The sequence below is a fragment of the Barbus barbus genome (genome assembly GCF_936440315.1).
Source record: "Barbus barbus genome assembly, chromosome: 16".
In the NCBI taxonomy this organism is placed as follows: Eukaryota; Metazoa; Chordata; class Actinopteri; order Cypriniformes; family Cyprinidae; genus Barbus; species Barbus barbus.
The window spans coordinates 22,211,931-22,227,626 of NC_136744.1; the positions used below are offsets into that span (position 1 = coordinate 22,211,931).

Genomic DNA, 15,696 nt, shown 5'->3' on the forward strand with positions numbered 1-15,696 from the left:
TGGACTCCCTCCTGCACTGAACTAGAAGTCATTTGTCGGCTATGTGATTCTAAACAAACCATTACAGAGCTTTTTTTTGTAATAAATTATATTGTACAAAAAAAGTACAATTGTTTGGTAATTCTGTATTGTTTAACCAGAGAAGCCATTTGCTAAATTAAATCAATTTGTTTAAAAGCCCATGTTTATTATAGGAGCCAATCAATCCCTAATCATTTTAGTCTGGAGCCACTGCTTAGGGTCAGGGGTTTTGAAAACCTTAACACAAACCACTAATCAATCAGTGTAATTATGACTAAGCTGGCCTTTATTTCTAGGAACTCTAAAGTGCTCTCTAAGTTAATCTCTGGATGTTAGCACACCTGAATGGAGTTGTTTTTTCCATACGCGAGGACATAACCCAGAAGCAAAATTCCAACAGCAAGAAAAGGCAGGAATATCACCTGGTAAAGCTCTACAAACAATTGAAAAATATCAGAAAGATCCCAAGAATTCTAGTAAAAAGGAAGTATCGGGAGATAGGAAAAACCAAACAACCATCCCTCTACTTCCTTACACTGTAGTTTACAGAACTACTGCTAAACCTACATTAAGTTTGTAAACCTAAACATCTGCAGTAATAAATAAATTGAAAAATATATCTTGGAAATTATCAAAAAGGCAATACATAAGAATTCTATGGCATCCTCCCATGTCTGTTAAGCTGCATCCATCTCAGTTTTTCCTCTGCGTTTCAGAAATGACAACATATTTCCTTGATTTGATGACAGTAACAGGATGCTCGGAGGTCCAAGTGTGTGGTCCGTATCTACCAGGGAAGTCGACCTAGCACATAAACCAGAGCCAAGACATCTGTCATACTACCCAGCACTTAACATTCATACTTAACAACAAGAATCGCGCTCTCCCACCATCTCCTACACTAGATGGGTATAACAGCGGAGTGGCGTGGCAGGTCTTGTGTAAATATTCAGTGTCTTCTGAGGCGTTAAGAAGAAAGTCAGGGCCTCGACTTGTAGCATGAATCAACTTACGTGGGAGTATCTCATTGCCTACAAAAACTGCCCTGCACAGTGGAAACGTGACATCCAGCTAAATGTTGCTGTGTCAGGCTGGACAGCATCTTCAAACAATGACTCTACAAATCACTTACTTGCACAGGTGTTTTACCTGTATTTTGTATTAGGGTTAAAGGAAATGTCAGTAAACGTATCTGATAATGTCCTGGCAGAAATTTATCAGTAATTTTTCCAATTTTCTATGTATTTTCTCTTACAGTATACTTGTAGTTATCCTAAAGGAATAGTTTACCCCAAAATGAAAGTCTGCTGAAAATGTACTCACCATCAGGTGAAGTGAAAAAGTGAAAAGTTCACACGGTTTCAAAAAATGAAAAATTGAAATATTAGTTAAGTTAAAAGTTATTTTATCTTCAGGCCACTTACGTCCAAAATACCAATCAATAATTAATTAAAACGCTTCCTCCAGTGAAAAGGTCCATCCTCTGTTGTCCTCTCACATCAAAATCCACCGACATTTGTTTAGAATAGTTTGGACTGTTTTTGCTTGTAAATGATGCTTGATATGCACTGACTGTATATTTCTTTGAATTTAATACCAAGATGCAGCTTTTGACATTAATTGGTGGACTGGAGTTGTGTTGATTACTTGTGGGTTATTGTGATGTTTTTATGAACTGTTTAGACTCTCATTCTGACGGCACCCATTCACTGCAGAGGATCCACTGGTGAGCAAGTGAGGTAATGCAAAATTTCTCCAAATCTATTCCGATGAACAAACAAACCCATCTACATAGTGGATGGCCTGAGTGAGTGAGAGTATATTTTCATTTTTGGGTGTGTTCACTCTCGTTCCAAACCTGTATGGCATCTTATGCAATATAACGACTTTGACTGTGTGGACAAAAAGTTAAAACATTCTTCAAAACTTCTTTTGTGTTCCACTGAAAAATGAAAGTCATACAGCTTTGGAATGACACGAGGGTCAAAAACCACAGAATTTTTGGAATCCCTTTCAGCTGGGATAGAATAAAATAACTTAATATTTTTTTTTAAATGACACAGCTCTTCTGTGCCGCTAGAACAGTTTGTTTAGCGCCAAAGCAAAGCTGAGAACTAGGCCAGCTGATGGTACTGTTTGCGTCCCCATTTTAAATGTCTCCCTGTGGTCACAGTGTTGGGCATGACAGATCCTTTCTCAGGGAGAGCAACATATATAACAGTATCATTATGTGCAGACTGGGAGGGTGAAGTTGGTGAGTGGGGCTCTCCCACAATGAAAAACAGAAAGACGGGAGAGATGATGAGTGAGAAAGACAGAAAGAGAGAAATATGCAGCCAAAGTCTGGCACTAAATGTGGATGTGTGTGATCCACAGCAGCGTCCAGGAACTAGAGTTAAAGCCTTCACTATATGAAACATCAACAAAGAAAGAAACCCGGGGCTTTTTAGCACTTAATAGAAACATCTGACATGCATTAGCACTGACATTCATTCATCTGGCCTGTGGATCAATAGACAGGGCCGGTCAAGCATCTGAGAAGCACGGAGGAGACATTCAGCTGGATAGATACATGCATGATTATAAAAACATCCAAACAGGATGCAATGTAAAAGGAGGAGACTGAGGTATGGAAAATATAATGCAACCCTAACATTTTGATGAAATCTGAAAGGTTTTTTGCATGATTGTAACAAAATGCAGACTGAACAAGTAATGAGCACAAACAGACAACATGGAAAAAGTTGGAGCTACAGTATGTTCTGTAAGCTATATATTGAATACATTCAGACAGCTCAATGCTGCTGTACTACCTGAGGCAACTCATTGCTGAAGCGACCACCCCCTCTAGCGTTAGGAAAGTAAAGTACAGGTAGATTTTTTTCAACTGCACGATCCAGGGGGCAAGATTGAATGCAAATCCAACTCCTCGCACTTTATATATCCCTAAACTCTCCACCCCCGGATGCGGATGTAACCTCGGCCCCTGGATCTTGTGTACTGCGGTGAGGAGCTACCGAACTGCTCTGAGCATCACTTTAATCCTTGGTCTTAAGTCTCCATGCATTTACTTAAGATTCCTTATAAATACAAAGAGGTACACTACAATGTATAGAAGCCCATTTCTGCCACACAAGAAAAAATCATGCTTCGGGCAATCATAACAATGGCATTATAGCATGACATGATTTCAAGTCACAATAATGACATAAAAGAAATGAAATTGGGATAAAGTCATAAACATGACAGAAATCCTAATTATGACATAAGTGGAAATTATGAGACAAAAAGAAAAAAAATAAATAAATAAAAAGGTTAAATACATTTCTAGATTCTGAGATAAAGTCATATTCATGACAAATGTGAATGTCATAAAAAGTTAAATATCACAATTATGACAGTATATCGTGATTTTGACTTTTTAAGTCATATAAAAGGAATAAAATGAGATAAAGTTATAAATATGACAGATGTCATATGACAAGCAAAAATTAAAACTGTTGAGACAAAAACTTTCAACATGTCATAAAAAAAAAGTCTAAAATTATGACAAAAAGGCAAAAATGAAAGTCATAATTAATGACATAAAAGTCAATGTCATCCTACTTATAACATTTTATGTCATAATTATGATTTACCAAAGTGGAAATGGCCTTGCATATTTCATTTATTCACAATGAAAAACAATAATGTCAACACAAAATACTAATGGCCAAGTTTCTACAATCAACAGATAAAATAAATATGTTCACATACCTTGACTACAAATTTAGAAGACGGCATTCTAATGAGGCACTGCAACAATTCAAAGAAAATGCGCTGAACAACCATAAACAAAAAATGTCACAATCTCATAATTTTAGAGCAACACGAAAAAAATGTATTTGTTATTGCTGAAAACATGAACTGAAACCCAAATCCATAGCGTGAAATACTCACGTGTTCGTGACAGATGCAGCTGGACTGAAGTTGTAGAAAATCAAAATAAAACCACAAAGCAGGAAGGGACGGTAAAATAACGCTCACGGAGTTTTCTTATGATATTCCTGGCTTATATAGATATAGTTGACAATATACAATCTACACATTTAATTAAAACGACTCAAGCATAACAATAAAATAGTAATTATGAAAGACGCTTTAATCATTTTCTCCCGCCGATGGTTTGAAACTTGCCCTGTCACGTTAGGACCCCGGCTCGTGCAGTTGTCACGGAGACGCAGTCGGATGTAGGAGGCTTCATACTTTGCCAGACAGCCGCGTTCGTTATTCCAAGTAAACTGCGAAACATACAATATATAGCTAAACAAAATTATAGTCACGTATTCAATGTATAATCTTATAATCTGAGTGTTTTATAGGTTTATGTTGTTAAATACTTTATAACTGGCATGTTTTGGTCACCATATGAGAGCATGTGTAAGACGTAAACACAATCTGCTTTGCTTTGACCATTAGGCTTTAAGTTTCTAATCTTTTTCTTTCTTATATGTTTAGTTAGTTTAACAATAAGATGAACTTTGGGGTATGTACGAGGCTCATATGCTACGTTTTACACGTCTTGTAAGATATTGCGTTTGTTTTGAATAGATATAAGCATAAATTCTTCTACATAAGATTGCAGTAATGCTAACAAGTAATTTTAATGGGTAGTTGACCCAAAGTATTTGCGAAGTGGCATGCTAAACTTCAAAACAACGTTTTACTAATTGTTTTATTATTATTATGCATGCAGTTTTCATGACCTTGACTACATAGAATTTACACTTACACATTTACAGTTGTATTTGTCACACTACAGGGTCATTGAAAAAGTGCATGGTGGCCGGTTAGAGGACCTACGATATAGTCTTTCCTTTATGCATTTCTATAAATTTTAACTTAAGATCTTGATGTTGATTAAAAAAAATTGATTGTATTGTTATGCTTCCCTAATATTGAGCAATCAATACATAAAATCATCTATAATATTGTACTATTAAACATGATCTATTCATTTCTGGTTATTGAAAAGTGACTGACCTATATCGTTAACCGTCAGTAAATTTCTCTGAATGAAACCACAGTATGTCTCGCATTTGTAAGAAGAAACCTGCTGTGTGCACAGATGAACCACTTTCCAACAGTAACATCTGCCAAAAGATGGCTCTGTTGAGAAGTATACTCAGTACTGCCTACGGACCTACTGGCAGACTGAAACATATACACAACAATATTGGTGGCCACGTCTTGACAACTTCAACCTCTACAGCCCTGCTCAAACGAGTGGATATGTCCGAGCCGCTTCTCAAAATGATCTCAACTGCTGTTCAACATCACACCGCACGGTACAGTGACTCTGGGCTGTTCATGGGCATTTTGATGCTCAGACTTATTGAAAATACTCAAAAATACAACCTCAGGACAGTTGCAGCAGCCAAGGTATACAAACACCTTGTGGAAGAATCCAACACGTATCTTAAAGGAGACTGTTGTGGTTGTAAGGTGCCAGTAGACTTCACCAGCTGTGATTCACTCATTGCACTGGCCCGCAGCATGATCACCAGCAAACCAGCCTGTATGTTGAATAGCAAGGAAACGCAGCATATCAGTTCACTGATCGCACAGGCCTTCTTGTATTCCATCCCTTGCAACTCTTCCGGTGTGACCTGCTTTGGAAGGACAGTCACCATGGGCATTGAGGGCCAATCTGTGTGCGAATCTTCTGTTTTCCCAGGACTGCTGGTGGATGTCCCTGAGATGCTTCAGACTGTGGATCTTAAGAGACTGGGATCTGGTCCATTTAAGGTGGTGGTTTTCAACATATCACTGTCAGGTGATATTTCTGATCTTGAAGATGTGGTTTTAGAGATCCATAGGGGAGTGGACCCAGAGCGTGATCTCCTTCAGCAGCTCCTGAAGCTTGGGGAACAAGTTGTTAAAGACAACGTGAGATTATTTGCATGCCAAAAAGTAGTACATCCTATTCTGCAGCACTACTTGAGGAAACATGGAGTGGCCGTGATAGAGAGGCTTGGACTTGCTCTGATCGAACCATTTGTCCAGATAACAGGTAAATGTTTACCAACAGTAAGGAATATTTATAGAATTGAACATGAATTTATAGCTGTTATATGGCGTTTAACATAGGGTTAACAGCAGTTACTGCAAATTAAAAACTTTTTGTAAATAAAAATATTTAATGAAAAATAGAAGGCATTTTTTAAGAAAATACATAATACACATTTTAAATATGTAATTAAAATAGACAAATTTAAATTCTGTTTTTAACTCTTTTTTTTAAATAATATGTACTTATGATTGGTATTTATTTAAAGCCATGTCTTTTTTGATTAATGTGTAACACCATAGATAGAATAGGATTGAAAGATATGGCAGGCTACATTAATAGAGGTTTCATTTTTGCTCTGTGTTTACTATTTCAGGTGCTCAGGTTGTTGCTTCTCTTTACTCTTCAGTCCCAGCGGAAGCTTACGGGATTGTTAAGGGATTCTGTTTCCAGTCATGTGGCTCCAGAGAGCTGCTCCAGCTCCTTCCTTCTAAAGATGCGGCTGTTAGCACCATGGTTCTCTGCCACAGAAATGAAACTATGCTGGAAGAACTGAAGGTTTGTTAAATGCAGTGTTGGGGAAAGTTACTTTTAAAAGTAATGCATTACAATATTGCGTTACTCCCTAAAAAAGTAACTAATTACGTTACTTAGCTACTTTTTATGGAAAGTAATGCATTACGTTACTTTTGTGTTACTTTTTAAATATGAGCAGGGCTTGATTGTTTTTAATACAAGAAATTACATTAATACAAATGTAAAAGCCCTGTATCTTGTGAAGGAAAAGTAAATTCACGTCTGTAAAGTAAAATTCAGGATAAGAAGGTTTAACACTCTTCAGCAATAAAAAAACAATGAAGCACAATTGTTAGTTTAACTAAAATTATTTTTGCTTATTAGTATGGTTGAACTGGATCATCAAAGGTCAGCAGCAAAGACATTGGTTAATAAAATGGGATTAGATACATTTGTGTTGTTTAACATATTTAATTATTGCAGGTTTGCATCATATTCTGAGTTTGCATTTCACTGTTTTAATTCATTTTGATGAATACTAAATCTGTTTTTTGCGAGTGGGATGAATTCATGCACATTCACATTTAGATCTATAGAAACAGCATGCTCACACAGCGCAATCAGTCAATAAATGGGGAAAAAGTAACTCAGATATTTTCTTGTAAATTAAAACGTAATGCGTTACTTTACTAGTTACTTGAAAAAAGTAATATTATTACGTAACTCGCGTTACTTGTAATGCGTTACCCCCAACACTGGTTAAATGTTAAATTAGAGATCTTTATGTGTGTCATTTACTCATTTTAAATATTTTCATTTAAATGCACCAGTATAATAGTTTATATACCGATTAATTCAAACACGAAATTTGAAATAATTCACCAAAATGAAGCTTACCAACTCTTGCTGCTAAAGTTTAAAACATCTGTCTTTGATGTATTTAAAAACATCTGTTTTAATGCTTTATACTCTTGAGTCATGAGACAAGGAAGAATCTAGACTAATGATACAGTCTTTAGGAAACTTAATGGTCAAATAAAAGCTGCTTTACGATCATCGGAATATTCACAATGCTTACTTTTATATCGACAGTAAAATTAGCACAGATAACTCGTGAATGTGCAATGTATTGGCCCACTCTATTAATTATTCCTGTGTGTGCTGTCTTTGCACTCATTCTGTTGAGTTTAATTTGGGTGCATTCTTGCTTCTCTGTTAGTTCTCCAAGCTATTTCTTTTGTTTCTTGCATTTTTATGTTCCAATTTTCTGAATGATTTTTTTCCAGATTTGCTGTTTCTTCATTCAAATTTATTGCATTAATTACATCTTTCACTTCTCTATGATGAACATTTATTCCATTTGTTGGACAGATGACATGCCAAAGAGCAGAACATGTGTTGCGACTGACTCTGAGGGAGCCCTACGCCCTGCTTGGAGGAGGCTGCACAGAGACGCTGCTGGCCACCCACATCACACACATGGTATTCTATTCCATTCCAGTTACACATCACATTTAATTGCATTTCTACAATATTGATTATAAAGTTCCAGTTTTATGAAAAGATTCATGCATTATGCATTTCTTTTTCAGAGGGATTTACTGTGAAATTTATTTTCAAGGATTGCCAAGTGCCACATTTCTACCCGACTAGATTTTTAAACCTTTGATTTTGTTTTTTGGGGATCGTCCCCAATTTTGGGATAAATCATTTTGAGCAAAAAAGGTGTGCACATCCAAAAATCCCAAAACAATACACAACAGATGTCCGCACACTGAAATTACAACTGTAGGGCCCGGTTTCACAGACAGGGCTTAGGTTAAGCCAGGATTTAGCCATAGTTCAATCAGGACATTTAAGTAGCTTTTATAAATATGCCTTAGATAAAAACATTACTGGTGTGCATCTTGTGGCAAAACGATGAATTTGACATATTTTAAGATCACTCAGAGCAAGTTTCTTTCAGTTGAAATAGCCCAGTCATGCATTTTAGTCTTGGACTAGTCTTAAGCCTTGTATATGAAACCGGGGGTAAAAATCTTTATTACAACCAAGCATGAACATTTCATCCAGTTAGGCCTTCATAACTGGTCAAAACGTTGCTCTTGGTCGGAATAAAATCTTTAGTGTGCAGACATTTACTGTTTTTCTTTTTTATTGTTATTATTATTAATTTTAAATAATTTTGAGGCCATGTTAGTCAACGGTTATTTAAAAATTTGATATGGTTTGGCAATAATCTGAGCAATAATTGGATCAGATTATATTCAGACCAGCCCTCACAAAATTGAAGTTATTTCAGTGAATGTTCTTTACCATTTATTAATTATTGGCAAATCTGCTTATACCCATTTAAAATTACCACTAGGGGAGCTATCTTCTCAACATTAAAATGCACATGCCATTGGTGTACTTGTAATTTCTGCTATATTACATTTTATTTGTCACTTACTTCACAGAATCATTCCAAAGCCGCAACAACAGCTGCAGCTCTGTGCGTCTCTCAATCTGAGTTCCTCATGGCACTCGAGGCATTCTGCAACTCTCTGCAATCTGTGGCTCTTGCCTTAGAGCATGATGGACAGGACTGTCTCATTGACCTGACATTTGGTCATTGCTGGGTCCCAGATATATACTCCAAAACCTGTGGCTGTGGCCTGGTGGAGGACAGATCCAACCTGGAGAAGACCCCTCTAAATACAGCTTACCACACTTTCTCTCCTGTTTCCCTGGAAAACACTGACAATCAGCCCAGAATATTAGATTCATTTTCTGCTAAGCTCAATGCTTTGAATGTGGCGGTCGAGATGGCTAATTTTGTTCTTGATGTAAAATATATAATTAAGGATATCAATTGAATTTTGATGAATGAAAAGCTGTGCTATGAATAAAGGTTGTAGGTTTGATGCATTTTATAATCAAATGTTGTTCTAAGATTTTTTCTTGAACAGAAATCAATATGGCAACATACAAACTGGCAAACCCAAAATATGAGGAACACAGAGTGCCTTATGAAACAAAATTGGTAATTGCTAGGCCTATTTTTCTTTCCTTGATGAAAAAGATTATCTTAAAACCAATTTCTTAAATCTTTTTTTTTTATATGAAATGAAATATTACATTGTTAGCATCACCACAATTTAATAGCAAATTTCTGATTAGGCTATTTTCACTGTAAAGCAAACAGATAATCCCAACCCCACCATGTTGTGACAAACAAGTTAAAATGATCATGTTGTAACAGCACCAGTCACAGAAGGTTTACACTTTTTGGACAAATCAGCCTACTTTTGTCTGCATATTAAGCTGCAATACGATAAAGTACTTAAAAATGTTCACAGTTACACACAGATACACTAACAACTGCAATAACATACTGCACAAATGATAAAAGAGAGTAAGTAAAGTGTTCTATTGTGACTAATCCACTATCATACAGGATGTCAAAACCATTACAAACAATCTGGTAACATGTTCAAGACATAAATTGTAGAATCTTTCCTACATACATCATGCTAAATCAGGTAATGCAAACAAACCAAAAGTACAGGTGTACATCGTAGCAATTGAGAACAAAACTCCATTTATCTGTCATGGCTCTTTAGAAGATAAAGGGTATGAGAGATCTTCTTGATCTGGGGTAATCTTCAAACTTCTCATTATAGAACCTGGAAAACATTAGAGAAACCACATGTATTTTTCTAACACTTTTTTCAGTACATCCAGTTTACTGAATTAATCAGATGAAAAATTCTGTAAGTCATTTTTTTACATTTATAAGTAATATTACATTTACATGGTGGTTTTAGTTTACCTGTGATGGTGATAGGCTCTCGGGCCTATGAAGCACATTGTGAAAAAAGCAAAGGCAAATGTGGGTAAAGACCAGGAAGCAATCGCGTAGCCCAGCCACTCTACAATCTCCCCAAAGAAATTTGCTCCAGACACATACTCAAACAAACCACCTGCAGTTAAAATAAACACATAAATCAACTTAGCATTTATTCAGTGCAGCTAATTGCAGTTTGCTTACAGAGACTGAGATAAAGACAATAAATTATGAGTGCTGCTAACATTAAAAAGACCTTGAAATATCTCTACCTCTCGGGATTTTATAGGAAATTTCTCCAGGTTTTCTCAGGCTGCGAAGAATGTGGTCACTGTGAATATTGATCCCCATTCCTATGAAAAATATTATCAGACCTAGAAAATATAGATACATATTTAAAAAATCATTATATAAACATGTACAACTTTACATTAAGCAATTCCTCTAAAGAAATTTGCTCCAAACGATAAGCTTCAATAAGCTACACTTTTAAAAAATAAAGATTTATTTTTAAGAACTGTTCACTGTAAGGTTCTTAAGGTTCCAACGGTTAAAGTTCCAAAAATTATTCTTCCATGAAGTTGCTGTAAAAACCCACTTTTGGAACCTTTATATAAATCCAGTTATTCTGCATTACCATGATAATTTTTTTAATTGAAAAAAATCTAAAATATATAAGAACGGTTGAGCAAAATTCTGAACTTAAGAATTATCTCCTTTTCAATTCACAAGTTGGAATTTGAAATTAACTGGTCAACACATTTTAAGGCACACTCCACTTTCTTTCTTTTTTTTGAAAATAGGCTCATTTTCCAACTCCCCAAAGTTAAACAGTTGAGTTTTATCGTTTTCGAATCCATTCAGCCGATCTCCGGGTCTGGCGGTAGCACTTTTAACGTAGCTTAGCATTGATCATTGATCATTGAATCTGATTAGACCGTTAGCATCGCGCTCAAAAATCACCAAAGAGTTTCGATATTTTTCCTATTTAAAACTTTACTCTAGCTGGGGACTACTTTCAGGCGCTGCGTAATATCATTGCGCCTGCTGCACCCGTGGTACGGCAGCAAAGTTCCTTGATTATTACGCCGGAATGAGAGTATAGCTCCTAGCCATATTGGCCTAGAACAAGGGCGTAGTTTTGGTTTGAACATTGTGGGGGGGTCGAAGTGAACCCCGGCCCGGCTCATGCTCCCTCTTAAGGTTTATTTATTTGTTTGTTTGCTTAAATGTTCATTTTTGTAAAATGGTCTTTTGTGCTATCCACCACACATGCAAAGTTGGTTGATTGCGTGACTGCAATAAAGTAATAAGCTAGCAATTACTTGTTTACATAAGATATATAATGTAGGATATATATTGTATTTTATATTATTTTAGACACTAGGCTATAGTTTGACAATGTTCTAATTCAATATGCCATGGGAAGTCAATCTAACTTAACATTTTCTTATACTGATATAGTTTATTTCTCACTCAACAGTTCATCAGGCTCTTATTTAATCTATGCCATCATTGGAATATCTGAAGGCCAGGTTTCTCCATCACTCATCATTAGAACCCCAATGCTCTCGATTCTGACTTGTACTTGCTCATGAAAAAGTACCATAGTTCTTAACTGTAGCATTTGTTAAAATAAGGCAGGCTATTAATCATGGCCAATAATGACTTTTTATTCATCTATATCGCATGTGTTATGAGAAACAACAGCCTTTAGAAACAATAGCTACAACATGCCACAGTTGTTATATAAATCTTTAGGGAAAAATCTATTCCCTTAAGAGATTATTTATTATAAATTCTACAAGTTAGACTAAATTTACCACAATAAATAAGCCTACAGTAAAACATGATAAATTATGGTAAAGGTGGTCATGAATAGGCCTAGTTTAAAAATATTTTAATATTATGTTAGTGCTGGTGCAAGATTGTTTTCTCCTCTTTTCATCATTATTTTTAGTTTGTGCCTTCTTTTTAGATAATGCTCGACATTTGTTCGTATCCTGTATGAATTTCTTTGATCCTACCTTCCATTTATTTCTACATGAATACAAATTCAACTGACAATTACCGTAAACACCTCCAGAAACACCTCCATTCAAATGCTCAATTCAGTTTTGAAAAGCACACAACCCTAAATTATACCAATTATTTCAGTAAACCAGTTTTACCGGTTAGTAAACAGGCCTCAGAAAACCATGTATTGTGATATGTAGCACAGTGCAGCAGATAGTGTGCCTGCAGGAAGCCATTAATAGAGCAAAACACCATCCCAAACAGCATGATGTCAAGTGGATACGGCCGCCCTTTGGTCAGCAGGGAGTAGATGCAGCTCCTGGAAACCATAATGTTGATAAATGTCAAATACCATCTCTTGGTCATCTGCCCACAGTACATTACACTTCCACTGTTACTAGGCCGGTGTGTCTTTGTAATTCAACACCTGTTCCCAAACCTGCTGCGTTTTGTCCAGATCATGCTTCTGTTCAACTATTCAAGCATTTCTCACTTTATTCACCTGCTTCTGGCCCGGTTATGTTTAATTACTCAAGAATAAAATTCTGCTATTACATTTCTGCAACCTTGATTAATTGTCAGCACAGCAGGTTTGTCTAAAGGAACAGGAATCTAGAACATTCCACCCAATGCGTTCCCTTTTGTCTTCGGATTAAGGGTATTTTGTTTCCTCAATTGTTCTGGGTGAGCTAGATAACACATCCAGGTTTGTCAAAGCTGAACTTGGGTTTACTGCATACTAAATAAACAAGTACTGTAAATGGTAACACCATTTTAACACCAATGGTAACGCCATTTTAACATCAATGGTAACGCCATTTTAACATCAATGGTAACGCCATTTTAACATCAATGGTAACGCCATTTTAACATCAATGGTAATGCCATTTTAACGGTAATGTCATTATAATGTGGCTATGATCCATTTTTGTCTGGCCTATCTGCATTTTATATTAGTGATCTTTCATTTTAATATGTTAAATTACCGTATTATTAAGTGTTTAGTAACAATTTGAATTACTCTTCAGCTCCACCAACAATCTTCCCATCTTTCACACGACTTACCTCTGGAAGTAGTGCAGGCAGAAGGTCCAGAGCATCACGTGTCTCCCAGTGCCATTATTTCCATCGGTGGTCAGCATCAAAATCAGGGGCACCAGCAGAGCGGGAAGCTCCTGGAGGAACCAGGCGAGCCTTGCGGGCACCATCATAGAGCTGCCCGAGGTGTTCAAGTAGCGGCCATATGCAGCGTGAGACTTCATGAGACATATAAAGTGCATTATCCCACCCAAGATTATCGCCAAGCTCAAGCCTTGCACGAGGAGCTCCTGGCACTGCATGATGGTTAATGTTCTGTCCGGTTCCAGACCAGGTTTGAGTCTAATGCTGTATGTCCCCTCTTAACCCTTCACCAGAGTTCTGCAAACACAGTGCCTCAGAGCAGCTCCTCCCCAAAAGCAGAGAGAGAGCCTAATCCTGACCATGCTACAGCTTGCACCCTGCTGAAATGTGAGAATGCCTTTTTCAAAGAGATTTCCCTTTTTGACATATTGACAGATTTTTTTTTCACTAATCACTGGTGGGGAGCATCAGCTTTCATCTGACAATTTGGTCTAAAAACACAAGCATGTCAGTTTTTTGCGCATCTCGGCGAGCCGTGGCTGTTTTTGCCACTTAAGGAGCATGCAGACGTTTATGTTAATGTTTGGAAAGGTGAACAGAGAAATTAGTTTCCCAGTATTTTACAAGAGCAGTAATCCACGCTGTCTTTGTGTCATCAACCTGTTTACACAAATCAAAGCATACAATACTATTGGAGAAAGGGCTAATTATTTTGCGTATCATCTGATTTCCGGAAGGCAAACGGGTGTTTTTTTTTTCCTTTATGCTTGTTTTGGCACAAATATTAATACTTTTCAAAAGGAAATCCCATCTCAGACTGTAAAACTAAAAAGATATTTCAGGCACCATTTGGGTTTCCTTATGTTTCCACTCTGGCAGAACCATTTGGGGAACTTTAGGCACCATTTGATGGTTCCTCAAATGTGCACTAAAGGAAACTCACAGTTAAATGTGTTTAATTATTATATTATTTCATATTAATATTGAGATAACAGTAATTCTTCAGATTATACTTAAATATACATTTTGTGTGTACTTATGTGTTCCATCTTGTGAGTTTCTCTTTTTAAAAGAGGTTCACCAGGAGGTTTCTTCAGGTTTATTTCCCTAAACACTTTAGCATAATCATTATACAATACGTTCAGACCATTTACAAATTGTGGAAAAAGTATTTCCAAATCATACGTCCCTGAGGTTATGGTATGATGAATTCAGTTGACTTTCAGAAAAGCATGCGTCTACCTCTATAGCTCACAACAGGTTGTTTTTTCCTGTAATTAAGGGAGCACGCGCTGAGAATGCTGATGTAGAGAACTTCATCAAACAGCAGGATGCATTTCCCCTTGCACCATTTATCCATATTGCCAATAACCTTTCAGCGTTTATGTCCCCGATAAAAAGCAGTCACTGAATAAAAGTCACTTAAAACAACAGGGTGCTCAAAAAATCCCAGTCTTCCAATTATGTTTCCAAGGAAACGCTTAAAAGAATACAATTTTACAGCCTGACTAAACTGATGTATAAAAATAACCCTCTATCATTATTTCAATTTAAAAAATCAGCAGAGAGCATTAAGCTACTTCATTTTGATTGACGTTGATTTCTAAAAGCATATTTACCTGCCTTGCAAAAATTAAAACAATTAACAATTGGACCAGTATTTGAAATTCAAAACAGATTAACCCTCTGGTTGTGTTCGGATTCCTGTCACGCGTGTTCCCTGTCAAAAAAGACTGGACTCCAAACAATTGCTTAGAAATCTCTCATTATGCAATATTATCACCAAATATTGGATTCAATCTCTTTGTCAACTTGTTTTCTTTCATTTAGGACTGGTTTTGTGTAGTGGTCGACCGATATTGTTTTTTTGACAGCCAATGCTGATATCTTGGAAAGCATGGTGGCCGATGGCCGGTATAAAGCCGATATAATTTTATTGATTTTAATTAATATTTAAGAAATTTGAAATCATTTCAAAATGGATTAAAATAAATGTGTAAAATAAACATACTTCTACATGAGATGACAAAGTATTTTTCACAAATAAAAAAATATTTAATAAAAATATAATTAATAAGCAACAGGGCAATAAGCATTCTGGGAAGTTTGTGTGCTTTGGGAATCATATTTTTTCGAATACAGC

The 15,696-nt window shown here is 36.3% G+C and overlaps 3 protein-coding genes across 7 annotated transcripts in view; 1 reads left to right on the forward strand and 2 right to left on the reverse strand.

Moving 5' to 3' along the window:
• slx4ip (SLX4 interacting protein) overlaps window positions 1-4,223 on the reverse strand; it is a 37,196-nt gene extending 32,973 nt beyond the window's left edge. The window contains exons 1-2 of one of the 2 annotated variants that reach the window (XM_079437035.1): window positions 3,961-4,223; window positions 3,778-3,816 (exon numbers count right to left, since the gene is read on the reverse strand). In XM_079437035.1, coding sequence (XP_079293161.1) covers window positions 3,778-3,804 — 27 coding nt within the window. In that variant the 5' untranslated portion in view covers window positions 3,805-3,816; window positions 3,961-4,223. Of the gene's footprint in view, window positions 1-3,777; window positions 3,841-3,960 lie in introns of both variants that reach the window. The other variant, XM_079437036.1, reaches the window with a different exon arrangement.
• Window positions 4,224-4,423: 200 nt separating this feature from the next.
• On the forward strand, window positions 4,424-9,507 carry mkks (MKKS centrosomal shuttling protein). Of its 4 annotated transcripts, none has more exons than XM_079437041.1 (5): window positions 4,424-4,546; window positions 5,129-6,073; window positions 6,447-6,628; window positions 7,958-8,068; window positions 9,046-9,507. In XM_079437041.1, exons 2-5 carry the CDS (start codon window positions 5,164-5,166, stop codon window positions 9,442-9,444), a joined length of 1,602 nt encoding a protein of 533 aa, XP_079293167.1. In that variant the 5' UTR covers window positions 4,424-4,546; window positions 5,129-5,163; the 3' UTR covers window positions 9,445-9,507. The 4 variants fall into 4 exon arrangements, with proteins under 4 accessions (XP_079293167.1, XP_079293168.1, XP_079293166.1 ...); XM_079437042.1 differs by having other exon boundaries at window positions 6,480-6,628; window positions 9,046-9,506; XM_079437039.1 differs by having other exon boundaries at window positions 4,431-4,546; window positions 5,088-6,073.
• Window positions 9,508-10,187: 680 nt separating this feature from the next.
• LOC306882355 (3-oxo-5-alpha-steroid 4-dehydrogenase 2-like) lies at window positions 10,188-13,771 on the reverse strand (the record flags this gene model as incomplete). The annotated part of the gene is made up of 5 exons (XM_079436909.1): window positions 10,188-10,254; window positions 10,401-10,551; window positions 10,688-10,789; window positions 12,587-12,750; window positions 13,497-13,771. 5 exons carry the CDS (start codon window positions 13,769-13,771, stop codon window positions 10,188-10,190), a joined length of 759 nt encoding a protein of 252 aa, XP_079293035.1.
• Between the last annotated feature and the right edge of the window lie 1,925 nt (window positions 13,772-15,696).